General features: G+C 40.8%; 1 protein-coding gene across 1 annotated transcript in view; it reads right to left on the reverse strand.

Annotated features, from left to right (window-relative positions):
* Window positions 1-330: 330 nt before the first annotated feature.
* The window catches only part of REPS2 (RALBP1 associated Eps domain containing 2), a 179,263-nt gene continuing 160,336 nt past the window's right edge, over window positions 331-19,257 (reverse strand). Inside the window, exons 18-21 of the mRNA XM_023753740.1 lie at window positions 12,876-12,959; window positions 11,644-11,789; window positions 7,284-7,389; window positions 331-514 (exon numbers count right to left, since the gene is read on the reverse strand). Coding sequence (XP_023609508.1) covers window positions 446-514; window positions 7,284-7,389; window positions 11,644-11,789; window positions 12,876-12,959 — 405 coding nt within the window. The 3' untranslated portion in view covers window positions 331-445. The remainder of the gene's footprint in view (window positions 515-7,283; window positions 7,390-11,643; window positions 11,790-12,875; window positions 12,960-19,257) is intronic.

The raw sequence follows: 19,257 nt of genomic DNA on the forward strand, positions 1-19,257 counted from the left end.
TCATGCCAAAGACTATACAGTTAGAATTCCAATTATTCAGGAAACCAACCTACTGTACATGATATACATCCAAAAATAAAACAAGCATCCTAAAGATACGAGATTATAAGGTCTTGTACAAATCATAAATTCTTTAAATAAATAATGCTCTACATTGTCATTTGCTAGAAGGTTGATTTTTGTTAAGGAGCAACATCTAACATCTCAAGAAAGTACTGAAGAATGAGAGAAATTCCACTGATAATTACAATTTCAAGTGTGATAATCAGTTATATATTTCCATCACAGTAAAGCACATAAGTATAAGAGTAAAGGCGACATGGATTCTATTTCACTGCTTACAGCTTTTGACACAGTCAGACATCTATGACAAGTAGTTGGATTGAAACAGTTAAAGGAAAGATCTTGGCAGAAAAGGTCACCCGCTATTACTTGGATCTTGGGGTCACAACACGGTGACTGGACGAAGTTGTTCCAATTGGTTTTCCAATGCAATCCGTTCTTGATGAACCTCCTGAGTTATATAAAGCAGAGAAAAGAGAAAAAAGCAAAGGGGTCATTTCCTGGGTTCATCCTTAGTTCATGAGATATTAAAAAGGAATATAACTGGACCCATAAACACTTAAGTACCGTATGACTCAAGGACGGGTGGACTGGAAGGTATCATGTTTATAGCTGGTGATTAGTCAAAGGAAGTTTCACATTCTGTAATCTCTTAACTCTTTTCTGAAGATGATGAAATGGAACTGACTGACACACACACACACACCTGCCACAGCTTCAATCTCACCTTCAGTTTTAACAGGATCAGTGACTGGCAGAGAATAATGTGAATAATGTTAAACATTAAAAGATTGATTAGTGAGTGAGTAGAAAAGCAAAAGTAGACTCCTAATACTGAGAGGTGAAGCCATCATGGACTCAACTTCTATTCAATCTCTTGTTTCTAACCCAACACCATACTCAGTCAGATTTGAAGGATAAAAAAGTGCACTTGGATGGCCCTCTACCAAAGTCTCATCTAGGCTGCTGCACAAAATATGGCTTGAGGTGTGACTTCTGGGTGAAAGGCAGAAAAGAAGATCAGCAATATGCTATTTGGGAATTCAATTTTTCGGCCCTAAAACAGATTTATTGGCAGGGAGAGAGGGAGACACATAAAGGCATTCTTAGCATTTATTCACCCACCCTCCTATCCACCCATCTAACAATCTGAGATCTATCTACTATGGGCCAGATTCTGCTCTAGGTGTGATCATACCAGCAAAGAACAAGATAGATCATACAATGAAATATTATTCAGCCACAAGTAAAAACAAAATCCTGCCATTTGTGACAACATAGATAAACCTTGCAGCTATTATGCTAAGTGAAATAAATCAGAGAGAGACAAATACTGTATGATCTCATTTATATGTAGAATCTAAAAAAGCGAAATTCGTAGAAACAGAGAGTAGAATGGTGGTTGCCAGGGGCTAAGAGGTGGGATAAATGGGGATTTGTTGGTTAAGAGCACAAATTTCAGTCATAATATGTATAAGTTCTGATGATCTAGTGTACAGTATAGTAACTATACTTAACGATGCTGTATTATACACTTGAAAGTTGCTAAGAGAGTAAATCCTAAATGCTCTCACCACATAAAAGAAATGGAAATTATGTGAGGTGATGGATTTGCTAACTAACAATACTGTGATAATCATACTGTAATATATAAGTATAGCAAATCAACATATTGTACACCTTAAAATTACACAATGTTACACATCAATTACATCTCAATAAAGCTTAAAAATAATAGAACTACCATATGATCCAGGAATCCCACTTCTGAGTATACGGTATATCTAAAGGAACTAAAATCAGTTTCTCAAAGAGATATCTATATTCCCATGTTCACTGAAGCTTTATTCACAATAGCCAAGACACAGAAGCAGCCTAAATGTCCATTAATGAATGAATGGATACAGAAAATGTATACATGCAATGCAATATTATTCATCCTGTAAAAAGAAAGAAATCATTACTGGACTTAGTGTGGTGATCACCTCATAAGGTATATAAATGTCGAATCACTATATTGTACACCTGAAGCTAATATAATATTGTATACCAACTCTACTTAAATGTAAAAATAAGTAAATAAAATAAAGGAAATCCTGCATTTGTGACAACATGAATGAACCTGGAAGACAGTATGCTAAAGAAAATAAGCCAGACACACAAGGAAAATACTACATGACATCACTTATACAGTATGAGGAATCTAAAATAGTCAAACTCATAGAACCAGAGTGTAGAATGGGGGTTTCCAGAGGCTGGAGTAAAGGAGAAATGGGGAGGTATTATTCAAAGGGTACAAAGTTTCAGTTATGTAAGATGAATAATACCCATGATCCATTTGTTTTTTAAAACCACTTTATTGAGGTATGGCCGTCATACAAAAAAGTTGTACATATTTAATGTATACAGTGTGATGAGTTTGGAGATAATTATATATCCATGAAACCATCACTACAGTTTATGCCATAAAACTATCACCTCTAAAAGTTTCCTCCCACCCTCTTTATTTATTATTATTATTTTGTGTATGTGATAAAAATACTTAACATAAGACCTACCCTCTTAGCAAATTTTTAATAAATATATTACAATAAAGCCTTTAGAAAAAAAACACAAGAGAGTATCTTCATAATTTAGATATAGGCAAAGTTTCCTTATATAGGAAGAATGCCGGAAGCCAATTCCAGCATGTCATAATTGCAAGAGTTTCATCGAAAGGTTGATGGAACTTGGGGACTCAACAAGGGCTGAGTCACATATGTTATCGCCTGTTGGGAATGGCTAAAGGCATTTCCCCAAACCTGAAAAGGGATGACTGCTTGCTGCCAGACAGCTCAGGGCATCTTAATCTATATGTTATTGCCTCCTACTGGCCAAACACCTAAACAGCCGTAGGCAAATTCTTCCAATCTGACAATGGACTTTGTAAATGAAACCTAACCCTTTGACGTGTATATCTCTGCCTCGCCTTAGGACAATTTGTGTTAATAAAGAGCATGGGGTCCTGAGACGAGGAGAACTTAGTTCCTTTAGCTAGGCTCCTCTGACCCCCGAATGCCTTTCAAAATTATGCTTTGTCTCTGGACTCTTCATTAAGTTACACACAGCCCTTCTCCAGATTGCTGAACCCTTCTAGATGCTGGAACAAGAACCCTGGCAGAAGAAAGTAATAATTATAAGAGAAAAATGATAAATTAGACTTTATCAAAATTCAAAACTACTGTTCATAAAAAGACATGGTTAAGAAAATGAACAGGTAAAACAAAGGCTGGAAGAAAACATTCATAAAACAAAGCACTAAAAACTCAATTTTTAAAATGGCCAAAATTTTGAAAGGGGACTTCATAGAATATATGAAAGGTAAATAATCACATAGAAAAGTGCTCAACATAAGCATCAAGAAGATGCGAAATTAAAACTATATCACCACAGGACTGGCTAAAACTAAAAGAGTAACACACTAAATGTTGATGAGGATGTAGAACAATTGGAACTCTGCTATATTAGTGAGGGTTAATACAAAATGCTCTAGCCACTTGGGAAAAACTCTAGAAGTTCTAATAAAACTAATCACATATTGTCACCACCTAATCTACAAATCCTAATCCTGAGTAGTTACCCAAGAGAAGTGAGAATGTATTTGCACACAAAGACTGATTCAAAATGCAGTTTTATACAAAACTAGAGGCCCGGTACACAAAAATTTGTGCACTCGGGGGGTCCCTCAGCCCGGCCTATGCCCTCTTGCAGTCTGGGACCCCTCAGAGGATGTCCACCTGCTGGCTTAGGCCCGCTCCCCCAAGCTGGAAGTCAGACATCCCTCTGGCAGCCCGGCAGCCCTTGGGGGATGCCCACTTACCAGCAGGGAGCAGACCTGAGCTGCAGTCAGACATCCTTAGCGCTGCTGAGGAGGCGGGAGAGGCTCCCGCCACCACCGCAGTGCTGGCAGCCATCAGCCTGGCTTGTGGCTGAGCAGAGCTCCCCCTGTGGGAGCACACTGACCACCAGGGGGCAGCTACTGCATTGAGCATCTGCCCCCTGGTGGTCAGTGTGTGTCATAGTGACCAGTTATTCCCAGTCATTCTGCTGTTAGGATCAATTTGCATAGTACCCTTTTTATTATATAGGATAGAGGCCTGGTGCATGGGTGGGGGCGAGCTGGTTTGCCCTGAAGGGTGTCCCAGATCAGGGTGGGGGTCCTGCTGGGGTACCTGGCCAGCCTGGGTGAGGAGCTGATGGGTGTTTGCAGCTGGTCACACCCCCTTCAGGGTGGGGGTCCCCACTGGGGTGCCTAGCCAGCCTGAGTGAGGGGGTGATGGCTGTTTGCAGGCTGGTCACACCCCCTTCAGGGTGGGGGTCCCCACTGGGGTGCCAGGCCAGCCTGGGTGAGGGGCTTATGGGTGTTTGCAGGCTGGTCAAGCGCCCCCCCCCCCAGTGGGGACCCTCACCCCATGGAGGTTTGGCCAGACTGGGTGAGGGGCTGATGGCTGTTTTCAGGCTGGCCACACCCCCTTTAGGGTGGGGGGTCCCCACTGGGGTGCCTGGCCAGTCTGGGTGAGGAACTGAGGGCCGTTTTCAGGCTGGCCAAGCCCCCCCTCCCCCCGCGACAGAAGCACCCAGCCTCTCCTTTTTTTCTTTCTTTCTTTTTTTCATTCTGGGATTTATTTACCTTCTATAATTGAAACTTTGTAGCCTTGAGTGGAGCTCAGAGCTGGCCAGGGCGGGGCAGGAAGCTTGGCTTCCTCTATCGCCAGGGGCAACCCAAGCCTCCTGCTCGCTCCAGCTCCGTGGCCATGGCCAGCTGAAAGCAGGTATCTGGGGTTTATTTATCTTCTATAATTGAAACTTTGTTGCCTTGAGTGGAGCTCAGAGCTGGCCAGGGCGGGGCAGGAAGCTTGGCTTCCTCTATCGCCAGGGGCAACCCAAGCCTCCTGCTCGCTCCAGCTCCGTGGCCACGGCCAGCTGAAAGCAGGTATCTGGGGTTTATTTATCTTCTATAATTGAAACTTTGTTGCCTTGAGTGGAGCTCAGAGCTGGCCGCGGCAGGCGGGAAGCTTGGCTTCCTCCATCACTTGGGCAACCAAGCCTCCTACTCTCTCCAGCTCCATGGCTGCCAGCTGCCATCTTGGTTTGGTTAATTTGCATATAGTCGCTCTGATTTGCTGGTAGGTGTGGCTTAAGGCATAGCGAAGGTACGGTCAATTTGCATGTTTGTCTTTTATTAGTGTAGATAGCTCAAAACTGGAAACAGTTCAGGTGTCCATTAATATGAGAATTGACAACCAAATTGTGGCATATTCACTCAACAGAATACTACTCAGCAATAAAAAAGAGCAGATTATTGACACATACAGCAGTATAAATGAACTTCAAAACCAATATTAAGTGAAAGAAGTTTCACAAAAAAGTGAATGTTAAGAGGGGTCAGAATCGACCAGGAAGGAGCAAGAGGGAGCTTCCCGGGATGATGGGAGTGTTCTGAACCTTTATAGGGGTTTGGGCTCTGTAAGTGTATGCATTTGTTAAAAATTCAACAAATGTACCCTCAAGATTTGTGTGTTCACTGTATATAAAATGTACATCATAAGAAATGCCTGTAAAAATATTAAACTCTAGTTAATGCTATGCATGCTGAAATATTTAGTGCACATGTACAGATGTCTTCAATTTACTTGAAAATATGTTAAAATAAGATGGACTATGGATAGATAGAGGAATAGATAAAGAAATGGATAAGAAAAAAAAGAAATGGATAAGTGATAAAACAAGTATAGGAAAATATTAATGGCAGAACCGAAGTGGTGGCTATAAAAGTATTTACTGCATAATTCTTTCAACTTTCTTGAATGCTTGAGAATGTACATAATAAAATATCGAGGCAAGTGGGTTAACAAAAGAGAAATTAAAAAAAGGAATAGACAGCAGAGAATGCTAAAGAGGAAGCACCAGTGAAGTAGAAAAAAAAATGTGCCAGGTTTGGTTTCCCAAAAGCCAGTTAGAAAAGTGTCTTCAGAGGAGGAAGAGGCCAATTGTGTAGAATTCTTTGGAAAATTCAAATAATATTAAAACAGGCTCATTGGATTTGGCCATAAGAGGAGTGGAGTGGAGGAGAAGGAAGCCACACTGAAGTGAAGGGAGAGAAAATTGTTGGTGAGGAAGCAGAGATAGTAAATGGAAAGGACTCCTAAGAAACGTGTCTGTGAAGAAGGCCAGAGAGACCCACAGCAGCTGAAGAAGGATAAGGGAGCATGTTCACATGTGGATGGGAATGAGCCAGTAGAGAATCAGGAGACTGTGTCCCCTGAAAAGATATGTTTAAGTCCTAACCCCCAGTACCTGTAAGTATGGTCTTATATGGATAAAGGATCTTTGCAGATTTAATTTATTTAAATGAGGTTATGCAATATTAGGCTGGGCCCTAATCCAATTAACAGTGTCCTTATATGAAGAGGACACTATCAGAAGAGAAATTTGGACAGAGGCAGAGAGAAGGTCTTGTGAGAGTGGAGGCAGAAATCGGAGTGATGTGTCTGCAAGCCAAGGAACGCCAAGCACTGCCAGCCACCACCAGAAACTGGGAAGAAGACAGGCAGGGTTCTACCCTAGAGCCTTCAGAGAGCGAGCTTGGCTGTGCTGACACCTTGATTTCAGACTTTTAGCCTCCAGAGCTATGAGACTAGATTTCTGTTCTTTTAAACCACCCATTTCATAGTACTTGGTTGTGGAAGCCCTGTGAAACTAAAACAGGGGAGATTAATAATGAAGGGATATAGATGATAAGAACAGGGGTGATGTCCTTGACAAGGTGATATGGAGCCATTTCCAAGGTACCAGGAAAGGGGCTGGCCTTTGATAGTATCAGGACCACCTTCCTCCACTGAAATAAGTATAGCATCATTCAGGGTAGATCTAAACAAGTAAGGGTTTACCCAGAAGCTTCAGACTCTAATGAATGCTTCAAACCGCCCTTGTAATAGATTCCGTCCTTTTAACTAACACAATATGCAACCTACATATTCAAGTTGCTAGTCTTCCTCTAAGTATTCAAGAACCAACCCATGAAACTTAAATACAGCAATTCTCTGCCTTCTAAAAGGAGTTTGAGAACAAAGAAGCAAGTCTTACCAATAGGAATGGAACCAGATGCTCAGCTAATGGTCAAAACAGAACAAAACAACTAGGTGAAAAGCCTGGTAATCCAAAATCAGAAAGCCCCTTACCTTGAGTTGCTGCTGGAGTTCACTGTTCAACCGGGCCAGCACTGCATTTGCCTCTTTATTTTTGCGGATAGCAGTTTGAATAGCCTTCTTCTGTTTGGAAGACTGTCTACAAAAAGTACAAACAGTTCAGTGAAATAGAACTTAGAGGTCTGGACCCTTGTCAAGACTCTCTGATTCATGAGAAGTGCTAAATTAACAAGGGGCTAATGTCAGAGGTCTCCACAAATAAAATCATATGTTCACAGCCAGGCAGGCAGACACACCCCAAATAAAACAAATTTGTCAGGATGAATTATTTACACCTGAAGTAATTCCCATTTTATAACTTGAAGAAAGGCTGTGAATCGGCCTTTATAAACACTCTCCATTCCATTTATTCCAAGATATTTTAATAAGTATTTCTTCTGGACAAACCATATTAACTGCAATGCCCTTTTTGTATAAGCATTAATGGCATTTAAAAAACCTGCAGGTGGCCCCTGTGGACCAGTCTGGAGGTAAAAATAGAACATTCTCTTTAGCAAAGATCCTACATTAATTTAACCAGTCCCCATAACTCTCCTTTATTCCTTTATTATGAGGCATGAATGCCTGAGTGTGAGTGAGCATGTGCATGTCCATACACCAGCATGTATATCTGTAGCACTTGAGAAATACACAGAAATGTCTCAATACTTGTACTCCCAAATTAAGTCAATAGTAAACTCATTCAATCGATACAAATAAGGTGATCATATGTCTCACTTTGTCCATTACAGTCTCTGCTTACACTGCTTGTCCGGCCCTTATTATTCTTAGCATCCTGTTTCTCCCTCAAAACTGTCCACAGTTGTGATAATAAATCAACATGGCTGTATAATCTACAACTTTATATCTCACAGCAAAAAATACTGAATATTAGAGCAAAATGGCAATTTAAATTCCCCTAGAAAAACATATTTGTAATCATTGGGAGTGGGTTCTAGGCCAGAGCAACTCAACTGATATGCATTGTGACCACTGTAGTGATATGATTAATATTCACTGAGAATATTCTCTATGCCAGCCACTCTGCTAATCTGTATAAGGCATGCATACTCCCTTCCCCAACAAATTTGAAAATTAATTTTTCATCCATATATATGCAGGGAAGGGGCTTCAAAACCTACTTTTTAAAATATACAGATTGGATTTCTGGTTTGGGGACAAGATGGAAAAGATACACTTCTCTCTATTCCTTCCAATAAGTACATACAGTTAAAACCCTGGACATAATGTATAAAACAAACATAAGATGACTCCAAAAAGTGGAATGGAGGTGGCTAGGGAATTCGGTACCCAGGGAAACATATTGCAGTAAATTGTTGTTGTTGTTGATTTTGTGTGTCTTGGAGGTTTGTGTTTGTTTGTTTGTTTGTTGTTGTTTTTGCTTCATAGATCCCAGACCGGATAGTGGAGAAGGTGGCAATCCAAAAATGGACAAAATAAATTGATGAACAAAATAGATGCAGACACACAGAAGCATGTAACAGACTGTGGAATCTCAGAGCGAAGGCAGGGGAAGGAGGGTGGGTGGGAAGAGATCATATGCAGACAATAGGTGGTGGGGGCCTGGGGCAAGGGACAGAGGAGGGCTAGAAGTCAATGTGGGGGAAAAGAGGACATATATAATACTTTCAACAATAAAGTTTTTTTAAAAACTACAGCTGTCATACTTAATGAAAAAGTGAATGTTTTCCCCCTAAAGATTAGGAACAAGACAAGATTTCTACTTTCATCACTATTTTAATGATAATATTAGAAATCCTAGCCAGCACAATAATGTGAGAAACGGTATTAAGGTACACATCTTGAAAAGAAATAAAATTGTCTCTATTTGCAGATGACATGATGGTCTATGTAGAAAATCCCAAGGAATCTACAAAATCTCCTAGAACTAATAAATGATTTCAGTATGGATAAAAAGGAATTTGCAGGATAGATTAACATACAAAAATCAAAAGAATTTCAATATACTAACAGTGAACACTGCAAATCAAAATAAAAAATATGATATGATGGGCGAGAATAGAAGCGATCACAGGAGAAGAAGTAAGAGAGAAGAGATCAGCAAGAAGAGATCTCGGGAGAGGAGGTAAAAAGAGATCACACAAGAAGTGTTGGGGGAGAAGAGGAGATCAGGCAAGAAGAGAAGAGGGCACAAGAAGAATTCACGAGAAGAGTAGAGTATCACCCGAAATGGGGAGGGTACAGAAGAGAAAAAGAGATCATGTGAGATAAGAGGAGTGCGCAAGAAGAGAAGCCATTACAGGATAAGAGGTGCGTAAAAAGAGATCACGCGAGAAGAGAAAACGGGAGAAGAGAAGAGCTCGCGAGAAAATAAGAGCATGAGAGAAGAGATCACGTGAGATGAAAGGAGCGCCTTTCTTAACCAGTGTTCTGATAGAGAATTAAGAAAATGATTTGTGACTCTTTGCTCGATTTTCTAAAAGAGGATACAGAGTAAAGACCATTCTAGATGAATAAGAGAGAGATTTACTTACTATAGACAATGGATGTCTAAGGGCATCAGAGCTTAATTCTTTCCCAGAACACTGGCTGAGACAGGACCATATAGACTCACCATCGTGTGTATAGCTGTCTCTCTTCCTCAGGGCTTAAAAATTATTAATGCTAAGTCACTTCTTATTACTTCAAAATAAACTGGTCTGGGAACTAAAGTCAGTTGTACGAAGTTCCCTGACCCCAAAGCTTAAATTCCTGCCATTTATAGCACTATTTGTGTTAACTGGTGGGTGCTAGTCTCTCAGCCTGACACCATGTGTTTTTACCTAACCAGCGAGAAAGTATCATAGTGAGGGACAGTCACTGAATAAGCAGATAAAATAGCTCCTTTCAACAAGTGGTGCTGGCCAACTGGATATCCATATGCAAAAGAATGAAGTTGGACCCCTTCCTCATACTATACACAAAAATGAACTCAAAATTGGCCATAGGCTTCAATCTAGGACGTGAAACTACAAAACTTGTAGAAACAAACATAGGAACAAATCTTTATGACCTTGGGTTAGGCAATGGTTTCCTAGATGTAACACCAAAAGCAAAAGTGACAAAAGAAAAAATGAATAAATTGGACTTCATCAAAATTTAAAACTTTTGTGCTGTAAATAATACTATCAAGAAAGTGAAAACAACCCACAGAAGATATTTGCAAAGTATATATCTGATAAGGTACCTATATCCAGAATATGTAAAGATCTTATAACCCAAAAATAAAGATAAATAATCCAATGTAAAAATGGACAAAGAATCTGAGGAAACATTTCCCCAAAGACAGTATACAAATGGACAATAAGCACATGAAAAGATGCTCAACCCCATTAGTCATTAGGAAAATGCAATCAAAACCACAATGCGATATCACTTCACACACACTAGGATGGCTATAATAATAATAATAATAATAATAACAGATAACAACAAGTGTTGGCAAGGAAGAGAAGAAATGAGAGCTCTCATACATTACTGGCAGGATTGTAAAATGCTGCAGCCACTGTGGAAAGCAGTTTGGCATTTCCTATGAATTAGGAGGTCACATTCGATTCCTGGTCAGGGCTTGATCCCCAGTGTGGGGCATGCAGGGGACAGCTGATCAAAGATTCTCTCTCATCATTGATGTTCCTATCTTTCTCTCCCTCTCCCTTCTTCACTGAAATCAATCAAAATATATTTTTAAGAAAGATCACGGGGATGTAATGTACAGATAGAAAAAAGAGTCAATAACATCGTAATAACTATGTAGTGACAGATCGTTAATAGACTTATTATGATCAATTTGTAAGAAATATAAATGTTGAATCACTGTGTTGTACACCTGAAATATAATACTATATATCAATTATAATTATAATAAATTATTTTTTAAAAATTTTTAAAAGAAATCACACCCCACATCTACTGAAAGTTGGGCCTGAGGGTCATGAAGCTAGCTATTTGCCATGGGGAAACATGAGATAAGACAGGCAAAGAGAAAACTGCCATTTATATTACTGTCTTCTTCCTGAGAAAATGTGGGCCAGTACAAGGAAGAGAGATCAGAAGAAGTGGAAGGGGAGGGAGGAAGGGAAGGGAAGGGAAGGAAACATACTATGGCCTTGTCCTCACTTGCCCCTTGTGTCAGGATATGTCCTATAGCTTAGAAGCCTCTTTCTATGTGACTGGAAAATAGTAATCCCATCACAGAGATAAGTAAGGTAAGACTACATCCATAAAATCACACCCTTTTATGGTATGAGTGTAAATGTAAACATCTACATTTACATATACATGAAGATTTAAAAGGAAGCCTCCAATCCTGCTCTCACTTATCTGTTCTACTTACTTCTGGACTATTGGATGGGGTTTCACAGTTGCTACAGATGCTGGCCCGCCAACGGTGGTAGAAGGCTCTTGATTTTCTGTAGCTTGATTTTCTGGTCGTAATTTTCTACGGATGGGCTTTGATGGAGGCTGAGAATATGGTGTGTCCTGCAGATTAAGAACAAAATAAACCCCCCCAACAGTTAAAAAATTAATTGTGCCCCTATCATGCCATTGTCCTATGTCTCTCTAAGCCAACCCCAAGGTCAGGCATGTGTTCTATTGAAACTCTGCATCCAAAAATATGTGACTGATTCTTGGCTAGGTAAGGGAGGGACATGGGCATCAGATTTCAGTGGCCTTTGTTTCTTTCCTCCTTTTTTTCATGCATTCAGCCTATTATCTTTTTGTCACCTGGAAGGACCCAGGAATCAGATTCCAGGGGTCCACCAACCCTCTTTTCCTTCCTATTTTAAATGCCGTGTGCATCTCACAGCACAGAGCCTTTTCCACTGAAGAAAATTTACTCTTGCTCTACTTTGGGGCTTTGTGGAATATAGTTTTGAAGTTTGTAATGATCTTAGCCATAAGTTCAGAATTCTCCTACCCCCAATTGCTACATGAAATCAAGCTCAAGAGCCACAGTGTCTTCTGGAAGGAGACAGATGGCCTGCTTCCTTGAAGGCCCCTGCTTTACCTGTGTTCCTGAGCCCAGGGCCCACTCTCTTTCATGAGAGAAGGGCCTGAGAAAATGGGGAAGGACAAGAAGAGGGTGAGAAAATGAAAGGACAGCACCATGAGTGAGTGGTGTTTACTGAGCAAATGACCCAGGACTCAGTGACGCAGATAGGCTGAAGTGAAGATGCTAAGATGCAGAAGAGACCACAGCACAAAGACAAGGATGGGACGACTACCACGCCCCCAAAAGGTACTCCTAGAGGCTTAGCAGTGTGTGGGATTCTGAAAAAGGCATCTGTCCCTCCCCACCTCACCTCTTAGTCTTACCAACAGCAAAGCCGCCATATTTAGCTGGGAGGTTGAAGAGGAAAATACAAACTGTCAGTGACATCAAGGTCTAGCCCAGGAGTCATCAGGACCCCATCTTCACAAAGAACCCAAATTCTAGGAAATCTGGGTCATTAACATTAACGTCGGGACATCAAAACCTTAAAATGGTAGATGTGTTCACAGAGACAAAAAGCCCAAGGGAGGGCTCGCAACGTCATCCCAGTGGCAACCCTGTGCTGGCCTTACCTTCTTTGTTGGACTACTCTCTGCAGCTTGCGAGGGGGCTCTGTTCAGCTGGGGGTGTAGCTCGGCCTCAGACGCTTGTTCAGACTGCAGCAAAAGATCAGAGAAGATAAAAACGTCAAACCATAACCACCCAAATATATAATGAGGAGCACTTAAGAAAACAATCACTATGAGGAAATTGATTTAGATCAAGTTGCAACCAAGCATATGCAAGTCTGCTGATCCTTGAGAAAACCTTCTATAGACCCTGCTCTTCCCTCCCATCCTTCCTTCCAACATTGTTGAATCTTAGGAAAAGGAGTCATGAGGATGTCTTCTATAAGTGGACATATATATTGCTAAAAACTAACACTTCACAAGTTCAAACTGAAAATAACAGAGCTTACTGGAAAAACAGGGCTGGGAAAGAAGTTAAAATTTTAACCTGGACACTAACAAAAACAATAATCATAATTAAAAAACACTGAAATTTTAAAATATACATTAAATTCCTAATAAAGAAACATTCTAGTAGCTATGACTCCTTACCTTAAATAAGGTAAGGGAGGGTAAGCATGATGGAAGGAGTAAACAGGGTTCCGGCTGCTAAGTGATACAAAATCAGTGAATGGATTCACAAAGATGGGCAAAGACTGCCCAAAGCCCTTCTAGACAGAGCGGGCACCAAAGAGCCAAGCAGAAGACCCAGGGAGACTGGGTACCATGTCCCCTCATTCCCTCAGCCCCAGGCTGCTACATTCAGCTGTGCTAGAGCATTTTGTTTTCAGCTGCTACTGGCCAGGGATGCCAAATAGTAACATTTGGGGGGGGCGGGGGGTGCCTTCATTCAAACCGACATACATCCACATTGTTCTGACATCAGTCATCTATTTACCCACAAACTAATTTGTGTTACACAAGCACACATTACAGCATAAGAGCCAGCCTTAGTGTTACCCCTTCATCCCTAACCTAGCCTCTTCTGAATGGAGCTTCTTTCTTACTGACTCTACTGAAAAGGCTTGTACCCAAGGACACTACTGCTCTCCCATTTAGCTGATTCTAGTGGCCTCTTCTAGTCTTCTCTAGACCAGTCCCTGGCATCTGATGAACCGTGATCTCCTACTAAAATCATCTTTCTTTCCTGTTGACTTCTCTTATTATCACTCAGACATAAGATTTCTCAAGGTTCTGTCATCAGTTACCTGCCCAATTTTCCCCTCCCTCTTCATTCTTCCCAGAGTAATCCCATCTGCTCCTACATTTTCACCGCCCTATCTAGAAACCTTGGTTCAAAACCAACTCCCACCTGTTCCAAGCCCATTTTACAAGTACTCAACATGCCTGATTTCTAGTTCCAACTTTTTCTTATAGTCTTCTCCTTTCCATTAAGGCTAACTGTATTATTATGACTTATTATTATTATTAGATACTGCAAAACACAGAACACTTACTATGTGTTACACATTATTCTAGGTCGGGGTGGGCAACCCCTGGCACGCGTGCCAAACATGGCACGCCAGTAACTTTTGCTGGCACGCGAAACCCTCTCTTATAATCTTCCATTTACAATTTTTGTGAACATTTGAATGACTTAAATGTTAAATTACAAGGAACTGGCAAAACACTTGATGTTATGTTTGGTTACATAAAGGCTTTTGAAAAGAAACTGGAAGTCTTTAAGAGGGATGTGGATGGTGAGAGATTTAGATATTTCCAAACCTCAAGAGGCACATCAAAGACCTCCCAAAAGATGACAGAACAGTGTCAAAGCCTTCAAAAGCTGTTTTTAAACATCATCAAGTCAACTATTGAGCAGTTCTTCTCAAGATTTGCGAAATTCAGACAACTGGAAGAGACAGCAAAATTCATGAGGTTTCCAGACAGCATGAAACTGGAGGAACTAAACTTACAAATGTTTTCATGGATAGACATGGCTAACTTTGAAATGCAGTTGATTGAATTTCAGAGTAGCTCAATTTGGAAGCAGAAATTTATTGACCTTAGAGTTGACTTGGAAAACATTGAAAAAAAGCAATTAGAGACAGGAGTACCAGAGAGAAGTGTCGAAACGAACTATTGAGGACTTGGAATGCCATTCCAGAAAATTTTTTCTGTTTAAAAAATTTTGCAACAGAATTACTCTCCATGTTTTCATCCACATACGCTTGTGAATCTTTGTTCTCAGTGATGAATTTTGTTAAGTCTCGTAATAGCAATAGCCTGACGGATGAAAGTAGTAGCTCGTGCATATCTCTGAAGGTCACGAAATATAAACCTGATGTAAAATCTCTGTCATCAGTGATGCAGCAGCAAAAGTCCCACTGATAATATCAAACGGAGTCATAAAGTTTTCTGTCAGACTATCAGTGTACATGTATACATTAAAAAATAAATGTATTTTTCATCATCATATACTGTGTTTTTGTCACTCGAATGAATTTTATTATTTCTTCAAGGTTCTTCACAAACGTATACCTTAAGAGATATCAAGTAGGCGTAACATGTTCTCAAAAAATTAGGGTTGGCACGCAGAAGAATTTTGAGTCAGAGATTTTGCTGGTTTTGGCATGCACTCACAAAAAGGTTGCCCACCCCTGTTCTAGGTGCTTTGCATGGATTATGTCATTTCATCACACATCCTAGGAAATAGTTATTATCCCCATCTTATTAGTGAAAAAGTTGAGGATTGAGAAGGAACTCACTCAAAATCACACAAATAGAAGGGTCTGAACCCAGGCCTCAGGTCCTAATGCTGGACTTGTTGTAACCACTATGCTTTATATTTCCTGGGCCAAGAAATATCTATTGAACAGCTACTACAGGCAGGCCCTATGCTGACACTGGTATTAAAGGATGAGCAAGCCCCAGACCTTTCTTACAAGGAGTTTGAAGTCTAGTGGGAAAGGCAGAGAAATGATGGATCAAACATGCTTCAGTGGATGGTGGTAGGGAAGTGTGAGGACTCCAGAAGCACTCAGCCTTCTGGGTCAGCAAAGATTCAGGTGAAGGTGATATCCCAGCTGAGATCTGAGTAATAAGCAGGGTGCAGCCAACCAGAGGGGCACTACATGGAGATAGTGAGAAAGGAGGCTCAAAGGGCCTCCTATGCTCCAATACCCAGAATATCAGCCTGGGGTACCACAAGAACACTGAGGCCAATGACCAAGAAGGAAACCACAGGACAAGCAGGTATGAGGGGGAGCTTACTTTGAGGCCTACTGAGTTTGAAGCATGTGGGGAAAACCCAAGCAAGCCATGTAGGAGCCTTCACTATCAGGAGTCTGGGGGATGCAGGCACTCACCCACCTTCCTGGGAATTCTGACAAATGGCATCTTACTTGAATATCTGCCAGCCTTCTGTCAGTTTTATTAAGGGCTAAATGAGGGCCCAATAAACCCCCAAATGAAGGGTTTCCCATGAATTCTAATAAAGAATTACAAATTGGGCCCAAGGTCCTTTGTTGCCTTCTACCTGAAATCTATTGCTTGGAACACATATGTTCTGGCCCCAAGCCTATGTGTGTAGCCCCCTGCAGGGACCTCAGGTACACTGCACATTCCACCAGCCAGGCAGAGAGAAAAGGAGAGACAGAGCAGTCAGTCAATTACTCTGCCTTTCAATTGGTCAGCTCCCTTTTACCATCAGGCAGACAGAGAGAAGCATTTTCCCTAAGGCTCCCTTTCCTAGAGGGATGAATGAAGTCTCCTTCTTGTGAAAATATTAAAGGAAATGATAAATTGGATCCTCTTTTTTTTTAATGACGTTTCTGAGCACAGCAAAAGTAGTAGCTGTGCTTGTCATTGCTTTCATTTTCTCTTAACCATCTCTAAAAACACAAACAACAATGGATTGGGGGTTGGAAATGATAAGAAAGCAGTTGTGAGATGTGTCTGAATTTGTTTTTTCATTTACATATATGTACCTTCCTGAAATGGCATCCAGAGGCCTGGGTTTTCTAGCGTATGACCAATAACCAACAACTCCTCAGCATTATGTCAGGCTGGATGGAACCATCAATCTCCTTACAAAGAAACTCAAGACCTCCCCACCCTTTTGTACTGCTCCATAACTGATTCTAAATGGGTCCATCTGTTGAACATACAAAGGAGTGAATCTCATGAGGAAGCAGGAAGGTCCTGGAAAGGCAGAGCCTCACCAGAGCCAGAAATTATCCCAGGAAAAGAGATGGGGCAAGAAAACTAGCCTTGTGGGGGGAAAAACTAAAGATGAGATTCAGACATGCAAAAGCCTTTCTTCCCAATAAACTATTTCACTTTCTTTCATGAAAAGTACTATGAGGTTTACATTAGACTTAGCAGCTGGAAAGCAGAACAAACCAGGGAGATTTCTTTGCTTTTCTTCAGGCTTTTCTAACTTAACAATTTTGGGGAAATGATAACTCATGAAAGCAGGGGGTCTCAGTGGCTCCCTTTTTCTTCCATGTATTAAAGAAAGGGGGGAACAACTATCAATATGGACAATATGCCCTTGTCCAAAAGTATAAGTTGTCTGAACTGAAATCCAATGCTTGAATCTTGTGAAAGAAACAAATGTTCAGATTACAATTAATACTGCAAATGGCGGTGCTTCCCTCATGACTCCTATGTAACAGTATGCACCCAGCCAGGATGTGGCAACCCAGAAAAAATGTACTTTTAGTCAAGAGCTCATTGAAATTTGAGCTAAGTTCCAATTAAAAATATATCTCTCATATTTTAATATTAATATTCCCCTACCCACAAAGGAGAAATATATTTCATTCTAGTTTTGTAATAAAAAGCCTGAATAGGTCACATTGATGTCGAGGTGCTGCCTCAGGATGTGGAAACTTGTTCTGGGCTTTTCCCAGTCCTGTGGTTGATGGGACAACATGGCTCCTGTTCAGTTGGCTCTCCAAAAACGGACATGGCCCAGGGAGGCTAAGCATTTTAATTCTGTATCAGAAGAGGGGTTTATTCAGTTATTCAATTATACAGGTTTTTATTTCATACATCTGATGTGTCACTTTCCAAGAATCCTCATCTTAGGTTCTGGATCCCAAACAAGGGGTGTTAAAACACTTAGAAGAGGATCCTCCAGCCTTAGTCGAGCCTTCAGATGATTCCAGCCCTGACTGACATCGTGCCTGCAGCATAATGAGAGAGCCCGAGCCAGAACCACTCAGATTAGTTGCACCCAAATCTCTAACACATAGAAACTATGAGATTATAAATGTTAACTGTTTTAGGACTCTGAAAAAAATACTCTAGTATGTCTACAATTTGGGGCCTAGTAGGGTGGAATAAGGATGAGCGGTGGAGAAGAATGGGAGAACTGAAGCCGAACAATGGCAGTGGAGTGGATCATACATGGTCTTACAGATCATTGCCCTGAATTGTCTATGAGCCACTCCTCACCATTCCCTGCTTCTATGCTCTTCCCTACACTACAGGGAGTAGAAGCCTGACAACTACATTTATAGAATCTCCTTTAAACAGAGGTCCTTGTTACCACTGAGACTCATGCACATGAAACCAAGAAGGTAAAAGAAAAACCATGTTATTACTCCTCTGGCAGTGCCTTATACTGGACTCAGGCATTTCCCTGCAAATCATTACTTAGGTGCTGCAGGCAGTTTGAGCAACTTCAGCTGTTTCCTTCAGTTCTTACAATATCTTAACTTTCAGAAAATTATAACAAATACCATAGTGGTGGCCTTCCCCCTCATCTTTCTTCCTCTAGAACATCTTCTTTTTAAGTACCGCATTCCTTGAATGAAACCTCCTCCAGTGTGAAATACCTAGAACGGATTCTGTTTTCCTAACTAGACTTTGGCTGACACATCCCTATTCAGGATTTGAACTTATTCTGAGGACCATGCAGGCAAATGGATTGGAAGCAACCCATACTAGGGGAAGGGAACTCAATTAGAAAGCAAAAGAAGAAAACAAGGTAAGAGATTATGGTCCTTTAAACCACTCTGGTGGGAGTGGGGATAGGCAGATTTGAGAGCTATTTAGATTGGAGACTGTATACATCCTTGGTGATTGGTGGAATGTGGTAAGTGAAAGGACAATGACATGAAGAATCCAGGTATTTATCTTAGACAATGGGTAAATGTTTGAGAGAGAAAATAATTTAAAGCAATAGGGAAGAAATGTGGTAGCATAGTAACTGAGGAACATTAAGCAAATTCATCACAAAGCAGTGTTAGGCCAACACCAGTTCCATAAATTGCCTAGAGCAGGGACTGGCAAACTTTTTCTATAAAGAGCCAGATATTAAATATTTTCAGTTGTCCAGGCCACTCAATCTCTGGGTCTCCAGGTCTCCATTGCAATTTTGCAATCCTGCCCTTGCGTGCTAAGTGGTGCAGGCAATACAATGAATGGGTGGGGCTGTGCTCCAATAAACTTTATT

The sequence above is a fragment of the Myotis lucifugus genome, unplaced genomic scaffold (assembly GCF_000147115.1).
Source record: "Myotis lucifugus unplaced genomic scaffold, Myoluc2.0 scaffold_49, whole genome shotgun sequence".
Taxonomy (NCBI): Eukaryota; Metazoa; Chordata; class Mammalia; order Chiroptera; family Vespertilionidae; genus Myotis; species Myotis lucifugus.